The sequence below is a fragment of the Zonotrichia albicollis genome, chromosome 22 (genome assembly GCF_047830755.1).
Source record: "Zonotrichia albicollis isolate bZonAlb1 chromosome 22, bZonAlb1.hap1, whole genome shotgun sequence".
In the NCBI taxonomy this organism is placed as follows: domain Eukaryota; kingdom Metazoa; phylum Chordata; class Aves; order Passeriformes; family Passerellidae; genus Zonotrichia; species Zonotrichia albicollis.
In genome coordinates, this window is record NC_133840.1 from 8,583,535 (window position 1) to 8,607,397 (window position 23,863).

The following is a 23,863-nucleotide window of genomic DNA, read 5'->3' on the forward strand; positions in this document are numbered from 1 at the left end:
AACACAAATTACTTTGGAAATGGAAAATACAAAGAATAATCCCATTCCACTTGCTTCTAATCTGTTGTGGTTAAGTAGTTAAAAATCTGCAGCTAAACAATTTAATACAAATTATTAACTGTTTTAAAAAACCCTAATGTATTAACAGCCCAGAAAAGCAGATGCAGACTCTGGAATGAAGGCATCCACTGCTCTAGGATTCTCTGGATTTTTTATCCTTTTGGGGGTAAATTATAGAAACAAACAGTTCAGATCCAGAGTAACAAATCCCAGCTAAATCTACCTGGGGTAAGGAACTTGATTTCAGATGCAGATCCAGCCAGCAAGGCCACAGCAGGCATGCCAGGGAGGCAACACTCAGCTCAGAGGTGAGATGCAGCCCAGGGGTCTGAAAGCAGAGCCCAGCATTGCTGCTCCTGCAGCAGCACTCTGGCACTTCAGGCAAGTGCTTGCATGTCTCCATGTCCACACACTCCTGGCTCCTCCATCCTTTCTTTCTCCTTCAATGAGACCTTTGGGAGTTGTTTCTGTACAGCCCCAGACACCCTGTAATAAATTCCTAACCTCACCCTCTCTGAATCCTCAGGCATCCCTTCCCTGAGACACTGACAGCACTGCAAACCCAAAATGATCTGAATAACAAACACATTTTGCTCTCTTCAATAACCTCAATTGTGTGTAGCATAAAAACAACCCTGAGCATACACACTGCAAACAGTGGGGACGCTGAGGCTTCTGCTTCTGCATTTTGATGTTTAGCCTCATAAACCAATGTTTCTTTTTTAATAATCAGAGCTTATGTGGAATGAAAACTAGACACCAGGGAGAGGAGGTAAGTTTGTGCATTAATCAACAGTATGTTATGTCAGAGAGATCTGTGCAAGGTGCTTGAAGCAAATTATTGCAGCAAAATATCATTTTCTCATCAGTTTTTTGCATCACTTCCAAACCCAAGCTTTCTGCATCATCTGCCATGGAGAAGCTGGAGCTCAAAACAACTTCTGCTGAGCTACAAACGTGCCAGGGTCCTGTTCTCACCAAGGGATCCCACCTGCAGCAGGCACATCCAGGTGTGCCCAAGCCCACTAATGGCTCACTCCTGGCAGGGAGATCACAGCTCATTCCCTGCTCTATACAGAGGAGATGATATTCCTGCTTTGTACAGGTGATAAGGACTGCAATTCATTAAACACCAGTTTAAACACAATTTTGGGCCAGGGATGTGATGGAAGATGCAGTGTTTTGTGGTGGACAGAGGCATTTTCCCATTCCACTCCAGCAGCAGCTGTGCTGGATGAGCTGCCCCAAGAAGACCCCATCAAGCTCTTCCTCAGGGGGAAGGAAGGCTGATTTGCTCATTGCTGTTGTAACTACTGGGAAGTGTTAATAATTTCTGGGTTTAGGTGTTTAACAGGCCCTATGAAGTATGACAAGGGCCATTGCATTTGCATAAGTAACCTGCTTCTCATTATTCAATTAACTTGGAAAAATATATAGGAAGTGATTGAAATATCAATTTTGGACACTGTTTCCACTAGGCAGCCAGACAGAAAAGTACAGCCCAAATTTAAATGAAACAAACCTAGGATGAAGGCTCACCAAATTCATCTAAATAGCATTAAATAAGGCATGTGGGATGATGCTTTGCCCAGGAAGCTGTTGAATGCTGTAAACCCAAAGAGAGCTGAGAACACCAGCTGTAACATCAGCACAGCCTCAGGCAGAGTAAGGCAATAAATAAAGAGCAAAATGAGGAATTGCCACATTCCAGGACCAACTTCATTGGAATGGATGGAATTCAATTCCATCACCACCACTTTCCCCACAGGAGAACAGAGCTCCAGATACCCCCAGCTTCAGCATGGCCACATCCCTTGTCCTTCCTCTGGGCAGAAATCTCTCTGCTGGGCTCTCAGGATCCTCTTGGTTTATCAGAGTGCAGTCACTCCCACTTCTGATTATGGGGGACACCTCAACTCTGTCTGAGAAAGACTTCAGAGATTTGGGCTTTGTTTATTATAATCAGGGTTTTCATTTTGACCTTTCATTGGGATGAAGCCTTAAGATTGTTCTGGTTTTGCTGTGTAAGGCTCTGCAGAAGGCACCAGGAGCATCTCAGCTGCCTGCAGGCTCCATAACCATCATTTGCTGTCCAACATGACACCTATCACAGTCTGGAAGAGCAGGATTCCAGACTCAAGCTGTTATTCCATCCATGGTCTCTGGCATGGAACACCACCAGCCTCAACAACAAATGATCATTGTGATAGTCCAGGATGATTTTCCCTGGGTACCAAGTGCTGCTGGTCTCCAAAAGCCTGTGGGGCTGCTCTCCATTGGCACAGGTACCAAATTAATGCCAGACCCTGTGCAAACCAAACCCAGGCAGCATGTCCAGTAACATTTAGGATGTGAGTAACTGCTTATTCACAGCACAGATGATTTACAAGGTATGGAGCCTGTCCAGAGCCTCACTGGCAGGCACAGCTGAAGCAGAGGAGTCTCCCCAGCACATCACCCTGGCATGTGAGGTGCTGACTATCACAGTGGCCATAATTGGCTCCTGAGCTCCAATAATCAATACCATTTCCAAGGAGGACAACAAACATTGGCTGAATCCCAAATACGATTGAATTGCTGCTGCTGGAGCATTATGCAATGCTGTAAATACTGTGAGCTGCTGCTCCTAAAATATCCTGGGAGGATGCTGGGATGATGGTGAGATTCCAGCTTGTGGGTCTTTGCAAGCAGCCAAGGAAGTCACAGAGAGCAGAGAAGGAAGATCTCCAGGTTTACAACCCTGACCAGAGTCAGTCTGATTGTCAGTTTGCTATCGGTTTGCACAGTATTAGAAAAATAACATTCTTTCTGCCTACCTTTTCCACCCTGAAGACCCCTCAGTTTCAAACACCCTGCATAGCAGGAGGCACAGCACTGGGAGAGAGCCCTATCTCTCCAAAGGAACACTGGAAAATGTGCAAAATGCTCTGAGAAAGGGCAACACCACCAGAACTTTTTTCCTTTTCTGTACTTAGTTTAAATGGGTTCATATTTCTCATTATAAGGTTATAGCTAAGGTGGAAATAACTGGAAAATGCCCGGTTCCACAACAGAAATGCATTTCACCTACCCACACCAAGAGCTGGGTGAGTCCTGTACTGCACTCTGCTAACTCCCTTCCCCACACAAAGACACTCTGTGAATTGTTTTCTGTGGACTCTTCCAACTTTGCAGCAATCAGACATCTCTCAGTTTCCAAGTGAAACTGTAGATACATCATGGATTTATCACAGTGCCTGGAGGGAAATGAAGACCCTCAGCTGGTTCCCTCCTTTGGTGTGGTATGTTGGATTATCTCCTAAGCATTTATCTTCACTCAGTACACAAACTTTACATTATAGCTGGGTGCTCTGAGGGATGTGCTACTCCCTGGTTTCTTCTGGTACTCTGAACGAAGCAATTGCTCATTTGATTCATCATTATGAGACTTATGTTTCCAGCCACAGTTAACTCCAAATATTAAGAAATGAAATTAAAAAATATTATGGACTTTCTGATCAGTGTTCTGGCTTTAGAAACCTTACACTGTAATTATTTCACCTTTCATAGTTTCCCTCTGCAAAAATGGCAGGGAGAGTCTGGCTGGCACTAAAAAGATAGAGAAAAAGGCTCCTGCAATAACAGGACCCAGCAGTAAGTCATTAAAAATATAAATGCTGCCAACTGCAGAATTCATGATAAACTGGGAGAGCTGTTGCCCAATGCCACCAAGTGGCAACACAGTTTATATGTACATATTGGATTGGAGGCACTTGAGATGGCAGTTCATGTTTGGAGTCAGGTGTTTATTATTTCTTATCAGTAAAACACTCTCACTACTGTGAGTTCAGCAGCCTTTCATGAGCAAAGCACAAAATGGCAAACTCTTGTTACAAGGTCTTTTAAGACCAAACCATCCAATTAAGAAAGGACACCTGGATTATCTTCCCTTTTAACCCAATAACTGATCCCAAAGAGATGCAATGCAGACTTTCCTGTCCATTTACAAAACATCACCCAAACCCATTAAGAGGAAGGAAGAAGAAGGTAAAGAAGAACAACCTCTCTCCATCCTAAAACCTCCATATTGCTTCATATCTATTTCTATATTCTAAAAACCCCAAGTCTAAGTTTTCCACCCTGTGATATTACACACTTATAACCAACTACACACCTGTAATCACAGTGCTATTAATCAATTTTGGAAGGCTTCTCCACAGCCTCAGGTCAAATGCAGTGTTCTCTTGTGGGTCTGTGCCTTCAAGCATAGAAAGTTTAAAATTCTCAAGGCTCTAACAGAAAGAGATGTCTCCAAGCAGAGCAGTTTGCTCCAAGCCCTGTCCAAGCAAGCCCTGACTGTGCCCAGGGATGGGGCATCCAGCACCTCTGGGCAGCAAGGGAGGCTGTGCCAGAGGCAGGGATGGGATTTGGCTCTGCAAACAGGACCTGAGCACGAGGAGTGCAGTGCCCTCAGCAGCACATCTCTGCCTGCAGGGTGCTCAGGCTCACACAGAGCCAGCAGTGAGACACCCAGGGCACAGCAGGGATTTTTAAAGCTCCACACCTTCATTGGATAACGAGTGCTACCAGCAAATGTGACAGCAGGTTTCTCCAGGATCACAGCAACAGGGACAGAAGACAAGGGAGTCCTCTAAGCCCTTTGCTGGAGGGACAGACAAACACATTCTTTATTTTATAAAAATTAGTAGATTCAAACTTCAATTTCTGTGTCTTTTTTGCTCTTTGTGCATCTCAGATTTGCTCCTAATGCACCTGGGCATCTCTGCAGGACTGGATCCACAGCCAGGGAACCTTGCTACCTCTGACTATGTGCTTCAGTGTTTCTGACACCTTCTCCTAACAGAGCATGCAAAACTGAGAGGGGTTTTTTTATTCCAAATACCCTCAACAGGGAAGCTGTGAAAGCTGTCATCTCATTTTCCTATTTAGCTTTTATCCCACTCACACAACTGTCAAAAGAACATTGTTAAGTTCATAAACTCACACACTCTGCAGTGAGGAAGTAACAGATTGACATTTTATATATCTGGCCTCAATGTTTCTGTGCCTCAGTTTCCTACCTATAAAGTGGGTACCAACCCCCTATTTCTTCTAAATCTTGATCTCAGGCACCAGCTGAGCTGTTCAGCAGAGGTTTAAATACACCGCACAACTGAAGCATTTCACAGCTAACACAAAGCAGCATGGAAAATTCCTGCACAAAGATCTGAATGTCTAAAAACAGCTCAGAATGGGAGGGGACTGGGAAGTTTAGTTCTGACCTCTCTGAGCATCTTTGCTTTGTCTCTGAGGGAGGCAGCTGTTTGTGCTAATGCTATCCCAGGGATAATCAGGTAGCTTTGAAAAGCAAAGGTCTCTTATTTTCCACTATCAAGACCATAAAAGACAAACAGGCAGAGGAAGAGAGAGAAAATGAAAAGAAGTAAGCAAGCAAGAATGCACTCTAGGGAAAAGCCAGCACCCTGAGCCTGTCCAAGCCCCACTCTGAGCTCTGAGCAGCTGCCTCCAGTGCAGAGCAGCCCTCCCCAAGCCCACACCTCCTAGGAGTGTTCCCAAAGCAACTTCAAACAGTGCATCTTCCCTCACTTCTTGCATGACATTTATCTTGTACTACTCCTTGTTACAGATTTTCTTTCAATTTATGGAGTAATTAACTCTAAAGGCTATTTATGGATTACACTAGAATGGGTGAATGTAGCCAGTGCAATTTTCTCATGTTGTCCTGACAATTCAATACAAGCTCTACCCAGTACAATAACCAGCTTGAAATTTCAACTATTCAGTGAATAGGACAAATTACACACACAGGGAATTACACATGTACTCTGGGTCCTATGTGCATTTAATGGAAACCACTGTTACAGCCACAAACAAGGGAGTCCTCTGAGCCCATTACTGGAGAGAAATGATAACCACAATCATGCCACCTTTATTTTATAAAAATTAGTAGACTCAAAAATCTGCTTCAAAGAGCACTGAGGTCACCCAGGGAATTTTTTCAAGCCCTGTTCTTAAAGAGAGAGAGAAATGACTCCTAACTAGACACATCAAGGGATTTAATCCTGGGTATTTACAGCCACCTCAGCAGCTACAGCAGACACTGTATCAGCTTCACTGCCCATACAATCTGCAGGGGTAAGTGAATATTCTGAAACAGATGGAAACTTTGGATGTAGAGTATCTACTTCTCCTAAGCTGTCCCATGCACTACCCCCCAGATCACAACTATTTCTGCAGCCACTCTGAGCCAGCAGCTCCTGAGCAAGGGCTTTATAAAAAAAATTAGGGAAGAGAGACTACACTGCTGTAAAGCTTCTCCACTGTTATACATCAGCCCACATATCTGCATGAGATAGCAAAGTCTGCATGAAAGCACTGGAGGTGTCACGTTCAAAGATGGAGAAATCTGTATTTTTACCACTAATGGTACAGCTACAAAGACACCCCAGGCACAATGTCTGTGCCCTGGGATGAAGCAGGAGGACACTGTGGAGCTGCTTCTCTTGACCTGTGTGGGAACACAGGCACCACTTTCTCAGCAGATGTTACAGAATCCTCACCTCTGCTGGCATGGACACACAGCCTTCACAGATTTTGAGGAATGGGATGAGGTAGATCCTGAGGTGTGGCACTGTCCTAGAAAGTTTAGCAGCTAATCTGCTCAAAGCAGCAGAAGTGGGAATGTATTTATGCTGGCTGCAAAGCTGGCAAAGGAGCATGTGCTGACTGAAATGATTTTTTCTGCTCAGCATGTCCTCAGCTATATTTGTACAGAGCAGAGATGACGCCATGTGGCTGACTGATCTATTTACACCTCTGGAGTTCCTTGCTCATCCCCATCCCTGTTCCTCAGTTAAGGGTGCAGACATGAATTTGGGATAGTTCCAGAATCCAATATGCCTGGCACACCACTGAGACTGGACAAAGCAGTGATTTTTATCTAAAATAAGCTCTTCAGGATCTCTCTCCTGAAAACAGGCAAGCAGAGGAAACTGAAAAGCCCATTTCTGGAGGAGAGCTAAAATACAGTGAATGTTATTGCTAAAGTGTGTTGTGAAAGCAAAAAGCAGCAATAGCCATATTAATACTCTGCTGCTCTTGCTGACTGTAGGAAGCAGAGGCAAGAAATGTGCTGCATTTATAAATGCACCATTTCTGTGCAGCTTTTTTCTCTTTCTTCCAGACTTTTTTAGATTGTTGCCCAGCTGGATTCTGGCTTGATGTTTAAGTAGAGCTGCAGGCTGTTTCACAGGTGCCTTGTCCCTGCCAGACAGAGACAATCCACGTGCAGGAATGCTGGGGCAGTGGCAATGGCTGCAAGTGGATGCTGTGAGTCTGTAACTGTGGGGTGGCCCTACAAGAATTGTTGGATTAAACCCTTTTTTGACTTAGAGATGGAATAACTGAGATGCATTTTTAAACCTTTATTTTTAAAACTTCTATTCTATTTTCAGTCTCATGTGGAGGGGGAGACAATACAGATATTATATTTTGTGCTATTACAATCAGAAACCCACTATTTCTTTATTACAATATATTATAAGCATTTTTTTGGCTTATTACTGATTTACCTGTCTTACTCTGTCACTACTTTGTGAGGTGTTCTTGAGCAAATCTCATCCTCTCCCATCACTGTGCCTCCCTTCCACATTAAATATTTGGTTGCCAGAGTCCTCCTCTCCTGCACAAAATAACTATGTGCAATATTGGCATCACAGAGCATTGTGGCTCCTGGGTGTTACAAAACCAGCCAAAATAAAGTTCAGGAGGTGTGATCTGGCCAGCCACCCTTGTGTACGTAAAGGAAGCAGTTCTGCTTTGCTTGTGTGCTGGTATTTCCATTTAATGCTGTTTTCCCAAAGCCTCTGTGTCTGCAGCAGGGTGGCACCTCAGAGCCATGCCCAGCAGTGCCTGTGGCAGGGAGGGGAGGGGTGTCCTTGCCTCTCCTATCCCTCTGAAGTGGGGAAAATAGCAATGGCTCCAGAAACCCAAGCAGTTCCTCTTTCTTCATTAGGCTCCCACCTAAACCCAAAACAAGTGACTCCTTTGGTCTTCATCTGGACAGCAGCTGGATCAAAGAAAAGTCAGAATTTCCCAAGGGGAAAAGAATATGTTTGCAATGCAAGTTCCCCTTGCAGGAGACAGCTATTCAGCCATGTGAAACACAATGTATTTCCTTTAAAATCAGCACATATTCCTCCAAACGTCAGCTTCCCCACCTTCAAGCAAAGAATCAGCATCCCTGTGTTGACAAAGAGTTGACCTCAACAACCACCAAGTGCTGCACTGCCACAGGCAGAGGCCACAAACACCACCCAGAGTCTCTGCCTGTCCTGCACTGAGCCAATACCCAAGCAGTGGAAGTTCTACATATCTGCCAGACCTGCTGCAGCTGAAGCTGCCTCACCAGAGGCTCCCAGTACAAATCTCTGAATACCCACAAGAACTCATGTGCCCATTCCTTTCCCTGCCCTGGCTCAAGTATTTAATATCCAATGAGTGTTTGCATGGGGCTTGGCAGGGGTTTTGCTGCTGTTGTAATTTTCTCCTGGCCTTGTGGAAGCCTTCCTGTGGTCCTTCACCTGGGACTGACATGAAGGCTGCAACAAGCAGAAAAGTCAGGTGCAGCTGTGTCCTGGTGGGTACACAAGACTGGTGTTCCTGGAAATGCTGCTGCTCCTGTGTTCTGCCACACTGAGGGTCCTGTGCCCATCCTGGGTCACTCCAGAACCACAGGCAGGTCACAGGCAGGGAAAAGAGGAAGAAATGCCATTTTTAACAGTCATTAACTTTCCACAAAAACATCATGCTCCCTTCAGAGGAGTGAGCGTCCTCACTGGGGCTGGGTGACCATCTGCAACCACGGCCTTCAGCAGCACACAACCTTTGACGTTTGGGATGTTTTGAAGATACTGGTCTGATTATTCCTGTCACTGTTTGGAACAGGAAGATCTCATGTTTTGCTAAATGCCTGCCTACCCCTTGGTCCACTTAAAGGATGTGGAGAAGACTTCCCTGCTGGAGATGTTCTGGAACCACAACTCTCACTCAGCACACAGAGACAGAGCAGAGGCAGTTCCAACAGTGCCCAGTGACAGACATCCATTACAGGTCCATTTCTCTGGTGTTCCCATCCTGCTCTGAGACTACAGAATCGATCCATAGCACCACTCAAATAATTACTTCAGTTCAAAAGGGACTTTCAGGACAGTGCAGACATATTTGCATGCCTGTGGACAAGTCTCAGAGAAACCTGGGAGTGATGCCTACCCCACCCCTCACCACCATAAGAATTATACTTGTCTTCCTGTCATCTGAGCCCATCATCATCAAATACCAAGACCCTTCCCAGCTGTCAGCTGAGCTCTGGTGTGTTCCCATCCCCTGACACTGCCAGGCATGCAGGTGACTTGGGGTGGTGCTAGGAAAACGATTCACAGCAGCTCAGCTTCCAATTTGTGAGTGGTCTTTCTACTCCCCTTCTCCTACTCTCTGTGAATTTGTGGATGAACAGAGAGGATATTCAGCAGTATTTGAACTGGGAAAATATTTCCTTGGCTGGGAGGTATCAAATTATTCCTGAGGTGTCATCAACCTGCCACTTCTGAAAAGCCAAGCATGGAGCTGTAAGGGCTGCACACACTCACTCAGGCAGATCCTCCTTTTCTATAGATTAATTCCTTAGAGCAATGGCTGAGTCACTCCAGCCAGCCCCCTTCAAAGGCATGGTGGGAGAGATGCTAGCAGGATTGAACCTTCCTTCCCCTCCTGCCAAAACAAGGGACAGGATCTACCAATAATGTGCCTTGGACTCAGACATAATAATAATAGAAAATTGAATAATAGAAAACTCCTGTTTGGATAGAGATGCTTCTCTTCCTGGATTAATAATGACTACTGGCTCCCTCTTCCCTCTCAGCCCTCTGCCTGGTTGCCTGCCACTTCAGACCTTCCTTTCCCTTTCCTCTCAACCTGCAGCATTTCACCCAAAGGGGTCTGAGGCATGGGCAGCTTATCTGAGTCTGTGAAGGGGCTGCTTTTCTGAAGGAAGACAGGTGCTACATTTTTCAAAATCTCCGTATGATTCAGGGGTAGACAACTGCTCCTCGTTTCTAGTTACACACACAGCACCTGCAGACAAGCCTGCCTGCAGAGATGGGGTTGCAAAGCTCATCCCCCCCTGCTCTGGGGGTTCCTGCAGGTGCAGCCCTGCCAGCACCTCAGCAGTGCTCCCCTAACCCCATCCTGCTCTCCACACCAGCCTTACCCTGGGTAAGAAAAACAACCACTGATTTCATTTAGAAACACAAAAACATGTCTTCCAGGTAAATTGAACCAGTGCATACAAGCTGGAGAGAGAAATGAATGCAGATGAGGTTTTTTTTTACCTCACCTCCTCCCACCAGTGCAGGGAGTTGGTAACATTACATCATCCCACACCCCCGCCCCTCGGATCAAACCCTGCAAAGGCACAGCTTCTGCTGAGGCTGCTGGAAGCAATAGCCAGGAAAATTAACTCTCTGCTGTGCAGGATGCACTTCCCAGTGGCCAGCAGTGACCCAGTGCTGGATTTTGTGGTCAGCTGTTACAGACAGGGATGTCTGAATCCTCACAGTGCAACCCCAGCAACCTCTGCTCCCAAGTATTTATCCAGCCAAACAAGTATTTTTATAACTGGACAAAGAGTCTGAGCTGCTCCCAGTCTGTCCCAAATGCAGGACTGAAGATGAGCAGAGAAGCCACCTGATACCTCAGGGACTAGGCTGAGAGTTTTGATAGGGGGACACAATATGACAGAGCAGGATTATCCATTTCCACCCACAGAACCGGGTACTGTTAGTGCCAATTTCCTCCAGCCCCACGTGGCCTGAGAGAGCAGCCTCTGGCTGAGGCAGAGGCACAGGAATCTTACTGAGAGCAACACAAAAGCTTTTCTTTGCAGGAAATTAAAAAGCAAGGAAACAAACATCAGCACTTGCGCAAGCCCCAGCCTGGCTCAGACGGAAAATTACCTTGAGACTGTTTGTGTTCCAGATCAATGGATCAGCTGCAGTGCGGGGCAATTAGCACCTTCAAATTATTCAGCAAGCCAAGGGGTGGGAATTTAAAGGGAGATGGTGAGGGAAGGGTGAGAGCAAGTAGGAATGACAATAAATTTTTCTGGGTAGAAAAGTCAACACCTGGTGCTGCCTGAGCCCAAGCTACAGTGTGAGTGCTGGCTGTTGGATGCTTTTAAAACCAGGCAAATGGGGGACAGAGGGAACTGGAGGGGCTGAGATTAGATCCTGGGAATGGGTATACGGCCTGAACATGGAAAGCAGAGCACACTTTTTCTGTCTACAAATAAAGGTATCTCCCTAGTTACACTATAAGCCTGTTTTCTGCTGCACCTAGCACTCCAAGCAAGGCAGAAGTGCTCTGTAAACAGATCCTCTCATGTGAGGTGGGAGGGCACAAGGTGCAAACTGGCCACTCAACACTTCAGGCAGGCATCAGCTTGGTCAGGGCTGGCTCCAGGTCTGTGAGCAGGCTCAGGACCAGCTCCCTTCAGAGGAGTGAGCATCCTCACAGGGGCTGGGTGGCATCTCCCACCATGGTCTGCAGCAGCACACAACCTTTGTCATTTGGGATGTTTTGAAGATACTGGTCTGATTATTCCTGCCAGTGTTCAGAACAGGAAGATCTTATTCTTTCCAGTGTGCTGACATAGCAGCATGCCTTGCTGCTGCTCTCAGAGAAGGAAGGAGGGAGGGAAGCAGGGATGATGGTGGCTGGTTCCAGTGTGACCTCTTTCACAGCCCTTCTTTACAAAAATAACATCTCCAAACATCCAGGAGAAATGAGGCATTGCTCAGGTGGGTCTTGTTACCCAGCCACAGGGACAAGAAGGAATCCCCTTCTCTTCACGTGCTGGGGAACCACATGTGGCCTTGCTAGGGGACATGGGGGCTTTCTGCTCTGCACCTGAGCATGAACCCATAAAACAGGTATCAGAGACACAGCTAGGATTAAACCACATGAGCAAACCCTGCTCCTTTCCAACAGGTCTCCATGCTTCTATTATTAATCCAGGAAGAGAAGAATCTCTACCCAAACAGGAACTTCCTATTATTCAATTTTCTATTATTATTACGTCTGCATCTAATCTGAGCGCAAGGCAAGCTACTGCAAAACTGTTAGAGGCACTGATGCTCTTAACACTTTGAAATCATGCTCATCTGATAAGGCACTGAGAGAATTATGCGAGTAAACAAAGCTGGAGCTGATAAGGACCATGAGAGATAGAGCACACCAGGTATTTATGCTGGGATGGAGAGAAGGCAGGAGCACAGCCAGACCTGAGACAAGGCCTGCTGAGGGGAAGGGAAGGGAAGGGAAGGGAAGGGAAGGGAAGGGAAGGGAAGGGAAGGGAAGGGAAGGGAAGGGAAGGGAAGGGAAGGGAAGGGAAGGGAAGGGAAGGGAAGGGAAGGGAAGGGAGCCTGGCTCAGGCACTGAGCACTGCAGCCCATGACAAGGAACATTACACAGCAGGATGCGAGCGCTGCTGCTCACAGCAGGAATCTGAACATTAACATTTCATCACAGCACTTCCTTCGTCAGGATACAGAGAGATGGAGGTGGAGCACAGGCTAGAAACCACGGATAAAACCAACCAGGATAGAAGAATTAGCTGAAAATGAAGCAAACAGGACACAGAAGGGTTTTTTCTTGCCTCTGCATAGTTGTAGTTGGATGAGGCTTGGCAAAACCTGAGTCCTCTCTGCATTGCCTGTGGATAACACTGGTGTTCCTGAGACAGCCAGGCTTTTGAGTAATCCAGTGCTAAGTGCCATCAAAAATAGCAGCATTAGCAGTAATTAAAAATGGGATGCTTTCAACACCAGGCAGTGTGCTTTGGAGGCAGCTAGTTAACCCAAACAGGGTTATGACAGCTCAGGATTTTACATCTTTATTTCCACCCTGGGATCAGTGCACACAGTCTTGGAAGAAATGGGCACAAAATTCACTTATGTCAAGATGGTTCCGAGTGGAACCATCTTGGTTCCAAGTGGAAGTGTATTTTTCCCCTGTTTCTCCAGAACAGCCAAGATAAATACAAATGTGGAAAGGGACTGACATTGGAAAGCAGGAGCCTTCTTGGAATGGAAAACATGACCCCTTTTCCTCTGAATTATTATAACTTTGAAATTAAGGGGGTTTTCAGGCAAAGATATGGGAAACAACAGTTCTTTTACTGGAATATGTGTGTATAACAAACAAGCCAACAGCAGCATCAGCGCAGGCCCAGCCCGGCCTTGTCCCGCTGCAGAGCAGGGCCCTTCCCCTGGGTGCAGTTCCGGGCACGGCCGCCAGGGGCGCTGCGGGCTCCAGGCGGGCAGGGCGGGGCGGGGCGAGGACTCCCCTGGGCCGGCAGGGGGCGCTGTGGGCCGGGCTCGGGCACCACACAGTGATGGCGGCCGGGCTGGATGGCGGAGCTGGGCTGCAGCAGGAGCTCGGCAGCTGGAGCTGGCACTGCCTGCTGTCCCCACAGGCCAGGAGTGTGGGCTCAGTGTAACAAAAACCCAGAGCAGTGGCAGAAAAAATGGCAGGGGCTGGGCAGCAGCAGACCGGCTCCTGAACGGGCTCAGGGATCCCCTGAGGCACCCCACAGATGGTGAAAGTCCCTTTTTAGTGAGGCAGAGCCTTGATAAGGTACAATGGCCACTCTTATGAGCAGAGCTGCGCTCACGGTAGAAGAAAGGCAGCAGACAGAACCCCGCAGGTGTGGGGAACTCTCCCCACAGCGACCACAGCCTGTCTCCCCTATGGATGCCAAGAAAACAAGAACGGGCTGGGAGCTCCATCCAACCCCTTTCCCAATTCAGTGTAGCAAAAACCCAGAGCAGTAGCACAGGCACAGCAGGGCTGGGCAGCAGCAGCCCAGCTCTGGAACAGAGCCAGGAAAGGCTCCCTGGGATTGGGAAAGGGCTCTGAGATCCCAGATTTCCTGCTGATGGTAGAAGAAAGGCAGCAGAAAGAACCCCACAGTTGTGGGAACTCTCCCCACAGCCACCCCAGGCTGTCTCCCCTGTGGATGCCAAGAAAGCAAGAGCGGGCTGGGAGCGGTAGGGGGATAGAACATAAGTAAATAAAGGTAGTATAGAAAGTAATCTTACGCCCTAAAGAGTCACAGCTGAGCCAATTATTAGAGACTGGGAACAGGCCTGATGTTAACAGGCCACACCTGTAGCCAATCAGAAGAGTGTTATAAAAGAGTGAATTGGTTGGTTGAGAGGACTGTTGGCTGCTGTGAGGAAAAGGAAGAGTCAATGCCTAGAGGAGCTGCCTACAAGAAACATCAAGGAGGTACAAAACTCTAGCAACATGGAACTCTTGCATTTCAATGACAACAGGGAGCTCCATCCAACCACTTTTTCCAGCCCAATTCTCGTTGTATCTCTGCCCCTCCATGAGAAACCCCCCAGATAAGAGGGCAGCCAGCCACAGCCTTTCCAGGCAAACTTTTTTCGTCTCTCTGAATTACGTGGTTGCAATTGTCTCTTAGCAACAAAAAATGGGAGAAAATTTTCTAAGAGAAAAAAAACAAAAGGAGAACTCCTAAACCCCAACACCCACACAGTGCTCAGAACAAGCATTTACTGCATAGGTGAAAATACCCTGCAAAAGCAGTTTTGTTCAGGGGAATGGGAGTGGTGAAGAACCTGACAGCTTATTTGTGGGAAATTAGAGATAAACCCAAAATACAAGGAAACCAGAATGGTTGAAGTGGGAAACCTCCTAAATGGAAGAAGCAGTTGGGTTGTGGTGGTCTGCTAGCATAAAAACATATCACATAGTTGTGTTCATCACTAGACAATGCTCCTCCAGAGAACACGTAAGCACACAGCTATGCTCTCTCCTCCTGACTAGCCCCATTTTCAGGGAGTAGCTGCCTTGTAGGACAGTTTGTCTTCAGGCCACACGTGTGAGTTGGCATCAGAAGCATTTGTCCCCTTTTTGACCCCAGCAAATTGGTTCATTCTATTTATGCATTTCTGATCCGTAACCCACAACAGAGGTTTTTGGCACTGTTGCTGGAAGGTCAGGGAAGGATCACAGAAGAGCAAGTCTCAGGCACAGAGCACTCACAGAGCATAATCCATCAGCTGCCTCCACCAGGAATTTGCTATGTTTTGAATTCAAAGAATCTCTTTCAAAAACAAAAAACCCACTCAGGCATTGATGCCAAGATGGGAAGCTGGCAGCCCAGAGCTGGTGGAACAGCACAGGGAGGATCCCACATTCAGACAGGGCAGCCACCCTTAGAGAGATGCTCAGCTACAAGAGCTGTGAGGAGCTCTCGTGAGAGGAGATGGGAGTGGGATGGGAGGAGTTGGAAAAGGCAGATTCATGCATGAAGAAAAACACTCTGAGAAGGGCTTTGCTCCTGCCTGGCACTGAGGATGCTGCTGGGCAGCCTGTTTATCAGCACTCCTGCCTGGAGCAGGACAAGTGCTGCAGAGCTGATAGGGAGCTAAGAACCATTCCCTGGATTTCCTTCTCCCTCCAAGGACCGTGTAAGACATTTCAAACTTGGACCCTTCTTCCTTGAGGTGCCAGTGAACTGATGATTTTGGGCACTTTTCTTGAAGGATTCAGTAGAAGAGTCCAGGACATGTACCAGGAGACAGGAGGTTCAGCCAGGACTACTTTGGTCCTGAACCATTATGAAACAAATCATGTGATGAGGAACAAGACACAACTACATGAGAAAGAGTCATGAATATCAACATTATAGGAAAAAATACACCAGATTATGCTACCAAATGCACATTCTCTTCAAGATCTCCCAGGTAAACTCATGTATACATGTTATATCCAAGGAGATATGAGATATTGAAGGAGATGCTGTGGGAGAAGGTGGAGGAGAGCTACAGGGATGAGTTTTTAAACAATAGAAGAGCACCAAACTGAAAAAGAGGCACTTAAGAGTTTCCAGCAGTGTTATTTGTAAAGACTTAATTCCCAAATGCCTGAAGAAAATGAATACAGGGGCCAGGAGCTTGCCCTTGCACAAGGTAGGCAGATACCTAAAGAAGCAACAGCAGAGAAGAGCTGGGTTGTGAATTCCCCACTGGAGACAAACCATGGAATTCTGTTTTTCAGTGCTGAGGTTTAAAAAGAAATCTCCCAAACATGATACTTCATCTCACTAGGCAGTACCAGGAGATGTGATCATTACAATTACTTCAACACAGGATCAGCTCTCCTGCAGCTTCACACCCCATGGTGAGGACTGCCTTTCCTGGGAAGGGATAATCCCCACAGGATAAGAGCATTTCTGAGAGTAGGCACCAATCTTCTCCAGGCACACTATTAATTGAACACACACAAGTGACAATGTAAGAAATAAGTATGATGGTGATTTTCCCTGAAGGGTAACAGCATCTTCTCCCCTCTGGAGGCCCACCTGGATATAAACACCCAGGTGCTCCTCTGGCTGTGGTTGGTGAAACGTCATCCATCACTCACTCACATTCTGGCACGTGAATAAACTTCCCTGCAGTTGGTGTTTCTCAGTAAGCCTGTGGTAGTAGTCATGGTGACAAAACTGGGGACCTTGGCAACACACCAATGATGCTGCAAATCTACGATGACTAATCCTAAAAGCTTAATTTACAGAAGTCATTTAAATACTTAAAGATATGCAGGTCACTGTAGGGGGTGATTTAATGGCTATGGCATATTTGGTGGGGAAACAGTTGTACAGGAGCAACAGCCAGGGCATCTTCTGGCCGTAAAATTGTGGATTTTTAATGCAAGATGTAGACTAAAGACATTTAAAGGAAAGTACAATTTAAACATAGGCACAATAACAAACCCAGCTGATTTCCAATCAAAGAGCTAGTCAGAGCTTCCAGATGCAACAGTGTTTTAGATAACAATCCCACACAACAATACCACTGATACAGTACTCCCTGGTTTATTTGTGCCTATTCAGAATGTAATGAAAGCTTTCCTCAACACATCTTGTCCATAAGAATATAAAACCATGATGCAGCAGAGCCAGCTCCCCAAACTGACCCCATTTAAAGCAAACTGAGGACCTGCAGTGCAATGGTTTCCAGCTTTCCAAGGACAGCCAATGGTCCAGGATCTGCTCCATGCTGGCTGCCCCTGTGCATTTCCCACTGGGGAGCATGTGCAGGAGAGTGGATCTTGTTCTTATTCAATGTTTCAGACCTTCAGCTTTTTCCTGGCACTAAAAGATTTATGGTCCTGTCTTCAATTATTATGCTGCTGTTGTCACCAAGGGAAGTGGACCAAAGTCAGTGTATTGCTCTAACTGTGCTTGGCTGGACCAGCAAGGCAGCAGTAAACCCACTGCCTCTTTTTTCCACAGCTTTCACCTGTTTCTTCTCCAAGTGTCTGCTACTTGGGATCCTAAACACAAGGAAATTGAGAGTGGTTTCTATTCACACACACCTCAGCAAAAAGCTTTTGCATAGACTCCCTGTCTTCATACAAACAAAGGAACAAGCACTGTGCACTGTATCTTACCCCACAGAAAGCAAATCATGCTAACCTGAGTCTGTAGAGTCCTAATCTGTATCCCAGAGTGCTAAAAAATTATCACTCACCTAATTTGCTGTAGTTTTGAGCAAGCATCCACATCACTCAACAACTACCAGAGGCAAGCATCAACACACAACCAGGTTAAAACACCTGATCACACGATAGGATTTCTATGTCCTGATCCACTGCTTTAACCCAAACCCCACTGCCATTCCTACACAGGCATCTTCCAGCTGAAAGGCTTCCTGCATGTGACCAGGAGCTAGGATTTGAAGCACATTCATGTGGCAGAAATTAGGCTGTTTCAGTTAAAAGCAAGCAGACAAAACTACTAGTTGGATAAAATCTTAGTTCTACTTATGAGGATTTCCCCCTTATTAAAACTTGACACAGCATGACTTCCCTTGTCATTGCAGCTGACACGTAGCCAATGCACACACAAAGCACCATTGGTTCCCTGTTTCTGTTCCTACAGAAGAAACTGAGTTTAACTAGGACTTACATGCACTTTCACTTCATTCTGCTGCTGTAATAAAACAATAGCAACAACAATAACTATGATAGGTACTAATGACTTCTTCTGCACCTTCAAGAACAAAACGTGTTGCTTGATGCACATAATGCTTGTGGGATGCAATTGCAAGATGCTTCTTGTGTAAATTCATGCAAAACAAATATTTCAAGACTTGAAGACATACTAAGCCTTTGCTCTTCTGAAAAATAAAATCCCCTGCTGATCCCATTTAGGAATTGAAAGAGTGACTCTGGAGGGCTTGGACAGTTCCCTCCTCACCTGTTATGCCTGCAATGGAGCTATTTGTCTCCTTGGCCATTGTTCATTAACAGGATGTATCTACTGCAGTAACAAACCTGAATATTGATTTATGCCATTGGACAGTCTCAGTGCTTAGGTACAGAACAGTACCATGACTTCTCAATAATGACAAACAGAAATGGCAATCCTTTACATCAACTACAGCACAAGATGGGAGTCTAAACCCTACTTTCTGAATCCCTCTGTGTGAAGTTGCTTCAACCACACCTCAGCTTCATCTCTGGTGAATAACATGTCTGCTACCCTCCCCCAGCACTATCATGAGGCTTTAATTAAAGCACTCACACAATTCTGTGATACATCATGTTATTTACAATATTGTAAGGCTCTGTGCAGGCTGAAATCCTGGTTATAAAGAGGTTTTTTGCTCATGGCTTTTTCAGCCAGCACTATTTAGACTTTTGTTGTCCAAATCAAGAAACTTTGCTGGGACCCTTTCAGTGATGCAGCTTGCTGCTGATGTCTGGGTCACCTCCCTGCTGCTCCTCCTTGGGTCACTTTCAGCAGCCTGTCATGTTCCCTTGTGTCAAGAGGACCATGTAGGGCATCACAGCTGATGTCTCCTTCCCTCCCCAAAGAGGCTGCCACTGCCCTCAAGCCCTGGCCAAGGCACTTCCATCCTGCAGCACTGCCCAGCCTGGGCTGCCCCAGGAAATGGCACTCCAGGTTCTGCACAGACATTGTGCTTCAGAGAGGAAGGGCAAACCTTGCTCTGCATCGCACCAGAGCCAGCTGTGGGTGTCTTGGGGTGCCCATTTCTGCAACTGTAGCCACGCTGAGCATTTGGGCATGGTTGCAGGTCCTGCTGGCAGTTCAGGGAGAAGCTTAAGGATGCAAAAGGCAAGGCACTTTTAGCTGCAGCTCAGCTACAGGAGAACAATCTCCTGTAAAACACCACCTATGAAGCTGTCAAGTTTTCAATGCCTGCTGCAAAATCTAATCCCTGCTACGCTTTACGCTCAGCTTCTCCTGAAACCCAGGCTCTGCCACAGACATTTAAAGCTCAGCTGAACAAAGCATTAAGAGAGAGGCTCTGTGGACCAATGGCATGGTCAGTGGGGTATGCAGAGAGGTGACCTGAAGAGGGATTTACCTTTTCTAAAACTCCAGTTATAAGAAAGAAATCAAGAGTGGACAAGAAGAAGGATAAAAGACAGAATGGGTTGTTGTGCTACCTAGGGGACTTGTAAGCTCTTTACAACATCTGCAGAAGGGGTTGAATCCAGAACCAGAAACCCTGGGATGATGCTAGTTAAATGCTTCAATGAATTGGAAGTTATCTTCCAGTATATTTTTAGTTGGCACCAACAGACATTACATAATGGCTATTACATAACAGCACTACAGCTACAAATACTGTCTTTTGGCTTTTTGTTTGGTTGTTTTTCTTTCTTTCTCTCGCCCTCTTTTTCTCCAAGATCTTCTCCTTAGTGGAGGATTGATCAATAAATGCACTTTCCATCAAATGAGGCAGGCAAATCCTTAAGAGAAAAAACAAATGGAGTAAAAATATTGCTACTAAGCCTGCGAGCGCTTCTCTCTTGCCCAACCTCAAACAGAATTAACTATTCCCAGAATAGAAATTCCACTAAGGCTTCTCTGTAGTTTAAAGGGACAGGCTGTGCTTCTGTGCAGACACTAAATTTCTCAATATTGTTTTTTTCTATCGCACAGTGATAGTTCAGAAGACAAAAATAAGAGGGTGGGGGAGAAGCACTACATAAGACATGCTGAGAAAAAAATGAAGGATTTTTTTATCTGCTGGTAAGATCATTGCCTGTTGGTGCTCCTTTAAAATCTTCTTTGGCATATTTTTATCTTTTCTTCTTAACAGCCATACTGGCAGAGCAACAAAGACTTTTGCTTGCAGACTATGAGCTACATAAAAAAAGAGAAGAAAGTTTCCAGAAGCCAGAAATATTTCCTTTCCTACACTTCCTATCTCTGAACCTAAAGAGAGCCAAAGCAGGCACACTGCCTCTGAAGGCAGAAATAAAATCAGTTCAGTGGCACACCACAAGCTCCCATATCATGTCACCCCCAGTTTAGGCAAGGGCCCTGTGTGCTGCTGTAATCCCAGCACAGAGATTTCCTGACAAAGGAAAAGGACTTCTGCCTTTCTCATGCTGGTCCTCTCAAACAAATGAGCTGATTCCAGGAAGAGCAAGAGACATAATCTGACAAATAATCTCTTCTTTGCTAGCAAGCTGCTCCCTTCTGTTGTTTCTCTCTCCCACCTCCCTAAACCTGGAAATGCCACTCATGCTCTCCTGACCTATAAATAAACCAAACCCTGGACTACCTGATGGGAAGGCAGTGTGCTGTGCACTCCACTGGTGTCACACACAGGAATAAAAACAAACCTGGGAAGGTGGAGAAAGAAAAAATAAATGCAGTCATTTGGAGAGCACTATGTCAGCTCAGGGAGAGACTTGTAGGCTTTAAAAGCCCTTGCAGCACAGAGGAGACCCCACTACTGTCAGGAGTGCTCTGGAGGCAGTGATTGCAGTCCCTGTGGAAGCACAGCCTGGCAGGGCTGCTCTCGAGAACATGAGCAAAAACCCAAGAAAGCAGGACAAAGAGAAAGCAAAGACATGAAAATGAATTAGCTGGTGTAACAGTGTTAGAGCTGGACTGAAGTAGTGCAGGTAGGGGAGAAGGAATAGCATACAAAAACTTAACAAATGTTCTAAGATATATTATTACATGGAGAATACTGCCTTGTTTTGGGGACTTCTGCCACCTAGCTATTATGATCTTCAACCATTAACCACAGGAAGAGGAAATTTGCTGGAAAAGCTGGCTTGAGAAGTTGTTTAGAGCTGTGAAGGCATGAATGCATGAGACTTCTGCAAGTAGTCCTTGCTAACCACAAAGAATACAGTCCATTTGTCATTCAGGACTGAAAATATTAAGAGAAACAAATGTCAAAAGCAGTAGGTTTACTTGCATTTGTCACAGATTTCTCCTCAATACAAACTACTTAGGGATTTTACAGTAACCAATCACTTGTAGCAGTGAAAAATAGCAAACACACCTTTAACTGAGACAAAGGTTCATGTTTTTAGGAGAAAAACTCCTGGTTCATTTCAAAGCTCCTCCCTGCTGATCCTCCAGCCCCAGGTGCTTGGGACAAAGGCCCTTGATATGGCAGCAGGGGTGTTGCTGCTGAGTGCCCTTCTCAAGATCAAAGCCCTGCAGGCAAACATGGCACAACTGCTAAACCCCTTGTTAATGAACCCTTGGGCACGGCTGTACTTGGACAGCAGTGCCTTCCTCGTGCATGTGTGCAAAGCAGGGGGGAAAGGCATCCTGAGGAATGCACAGCTGAACAGATGGAGGGGCACTGTTTATCCAACACCGGCTGCACTTGCTGCTGCAGCCCTGGTGCCAGAGTGGCAGCACACAGCCTGTCCCCACACAGCCAGCACACAGCCTGTCCCCACACAGCCACACACAGCCTGTCCCCACACAGCCACACACAGCCTGTCCCCACACAGGGGGGCCACAATGGGAGCACGCCCGGGGGCTTTCCTGCCTGGGGGAAAGAAAAGGATGTTTAACTTAAAAGGAAGGGAGTAGCATACAGACTGTGTGAACTTGTAAAAATCAAGTTTCACTCTGACATACTCAAATTTTGGCCAAGGGAAACCAGCTGGACTTTGCAAGGTCATCTCAGTGGACCCAAACATGCATTCCCACTCCCACCCAGCCTCTCTGCACATACCTTTGCGACAGCCTGACATACCAAACCTCTCTCCTGGGAGAGCAGCAGGGTTATCCCTCATAGCCTTGAGGCATAATGCACTGAGGTTCAGCTCCATGGTGTTTCTGAGCTCTTTGGTTTCTTACTTTTAAGTGACTTCCAGGGAAGTGCATACAACGGGATTGTGAAGAATCCTACTAACCAGCTGCATGTCCAAGCACGAGCCTCTGCAAACATGCTGCTGCTGCTGTGCAAAAAAAAAAAGCCAACTCCACTGTAAAGATTGTTCCACTGATTTAAGATGGAATTAAAACATATTTAAGTCATATAAGTAATATGTATTAGATTTAAGAATTAAAATAAAAAGTGTCAGATCAGCAAAATATGAACCATTAATCAAACAGACACTCAGAAAAACTTCACTGTGAAATCTCTAGTGATTAGCTATGGGCCCTGTGCCAAGGAGGCCTGTGAGCTCTGTTTCACTGACATGTATTTTTAAACAACCTCCAGCAAAGAGGAGCTCCATTTGGGGCACAGAATACCAGCTTTGGGGGCTGGGACCAGTGTCTGCCACAGATCACCTTGCAAAGCATCTCACCAGATCCCAGCTCTCCATCTCAAAGGCCCTGCTCCTAATTCCTGCCTGGCTTTTACAACAGAATCTGCAGGGCATAACCACCTCCTTCCTACACTCACAGAGTGCACTGCTGGCCCTGTCTGGTGATGAGAGTTGTGTACATCTCAAATATACACCATGTAAACAAAAAACCCCACAGCTGAAAGATCTTCAGGTAAAATACAGCCAGTCTATGGTAATTAGTCTTATCACTCCCAGCTGTATTTAATGCATTATCTGAAATAACCCAGCAGCAGAGAGCCTGCAGCCTCTTTAATAGCCTATTGATTCCATGTATTGCACAATCCATGATGCAAACTGCTAGCAGCATCTCAGACTGCATTAACATCCCCTGCAACTCCAGGTATGCCAAAATCTGCCTGGGCTGGGTAAGGAGAACTGACATTTCATCAACCCAGTGGCCCCTGCCAACTTGTGCTGAGCACAATATGTGTAACTTCTCTGTTTGCAAATTGCCCAGAATGCTCCAGAGACAAGAGTTTACACTGGTAACAAACACAGAATTAAGCTGACAGTTTAAAAAGATAAGTAAAATGTTGCTTTCCATTCAAATTAGGGGAATAAATGATTAGTTATAAGCAAAGAACTTCTCCCACAGAGTGTTTACTTTATCCTGGAATGCATCAAGAGGTGTCTGCATTACTGCAAATCCTCATCAACAGAAATGCAAATGTTTAGAAAGAGGGAGAAACAGAGGAACAAGATGATCTTTTCCTTCCAACACAAACCATTCTATAATGGAAAATACCACCAGCTAAAAGGTTTTCCAGATTAGTCTGTAAGAAAGAAAATGGGCAAGCAGTGCTCATCTAAACTCTGCCAAAGCAGTAACCACTTAAAAGGTGCAGGAGCCCTGCAGCATGAGGGCCAGGACAGAGCCCTGATGGAGCAGAGCTGGCCCCAGTGGGAGCCCATGAAGCACCCACTGCTCAGCTGGGAGCAGGCAGCACTCCCTCCTCTGCTCTGTCAGAGCCACCATTCCCCTCCCTGACAGGGATGGTGGGGGTTCAACCCCACAGCCACTTCTGCAGCTCCTCGAGACCCTGGAGCAGGACAAGGCACAGCC

General features: G+C 46.2%; 1 protein-coding gene across 6 annotated transcripts in view; it reads right to left on the reverse strand.

Annotated features, from left to right (window-relative positions):
- CASTOR2 (cytosolic arginine sensor for mTORC1 subunit 2) overlaps nucleotides 1-23,863 on the reverse strand; it is a 120,056-nt gene that overhangs the window by 12,736 nt on the left and 83,457 nt on the right. For 2 of the 6 annotated variants that reach the window (XM_074557102.1, XM_074557101.1), the window contains exon 3: nucleotides 22,179-22,404. The exons of 1 other annotated variant lie outside the window; for it this stretch is intronic. In XM_074557102.1, the coding sequence (XP_074413203.1) occupies nucleotides 22,179-22,275 (97 nt within the window). In that variant the 5' untranslated portion in view covers nucleotides 22,276-22,404. The remainder of the gene's footprint in view (nucleotides 1-22,178; nucleotides 22,405-23,863) is intronic. 3 more of the 6 variants (XM_026796290.2, XM_026796288.2, XM_026796291.2) reach the window with 3 other exon arrangements.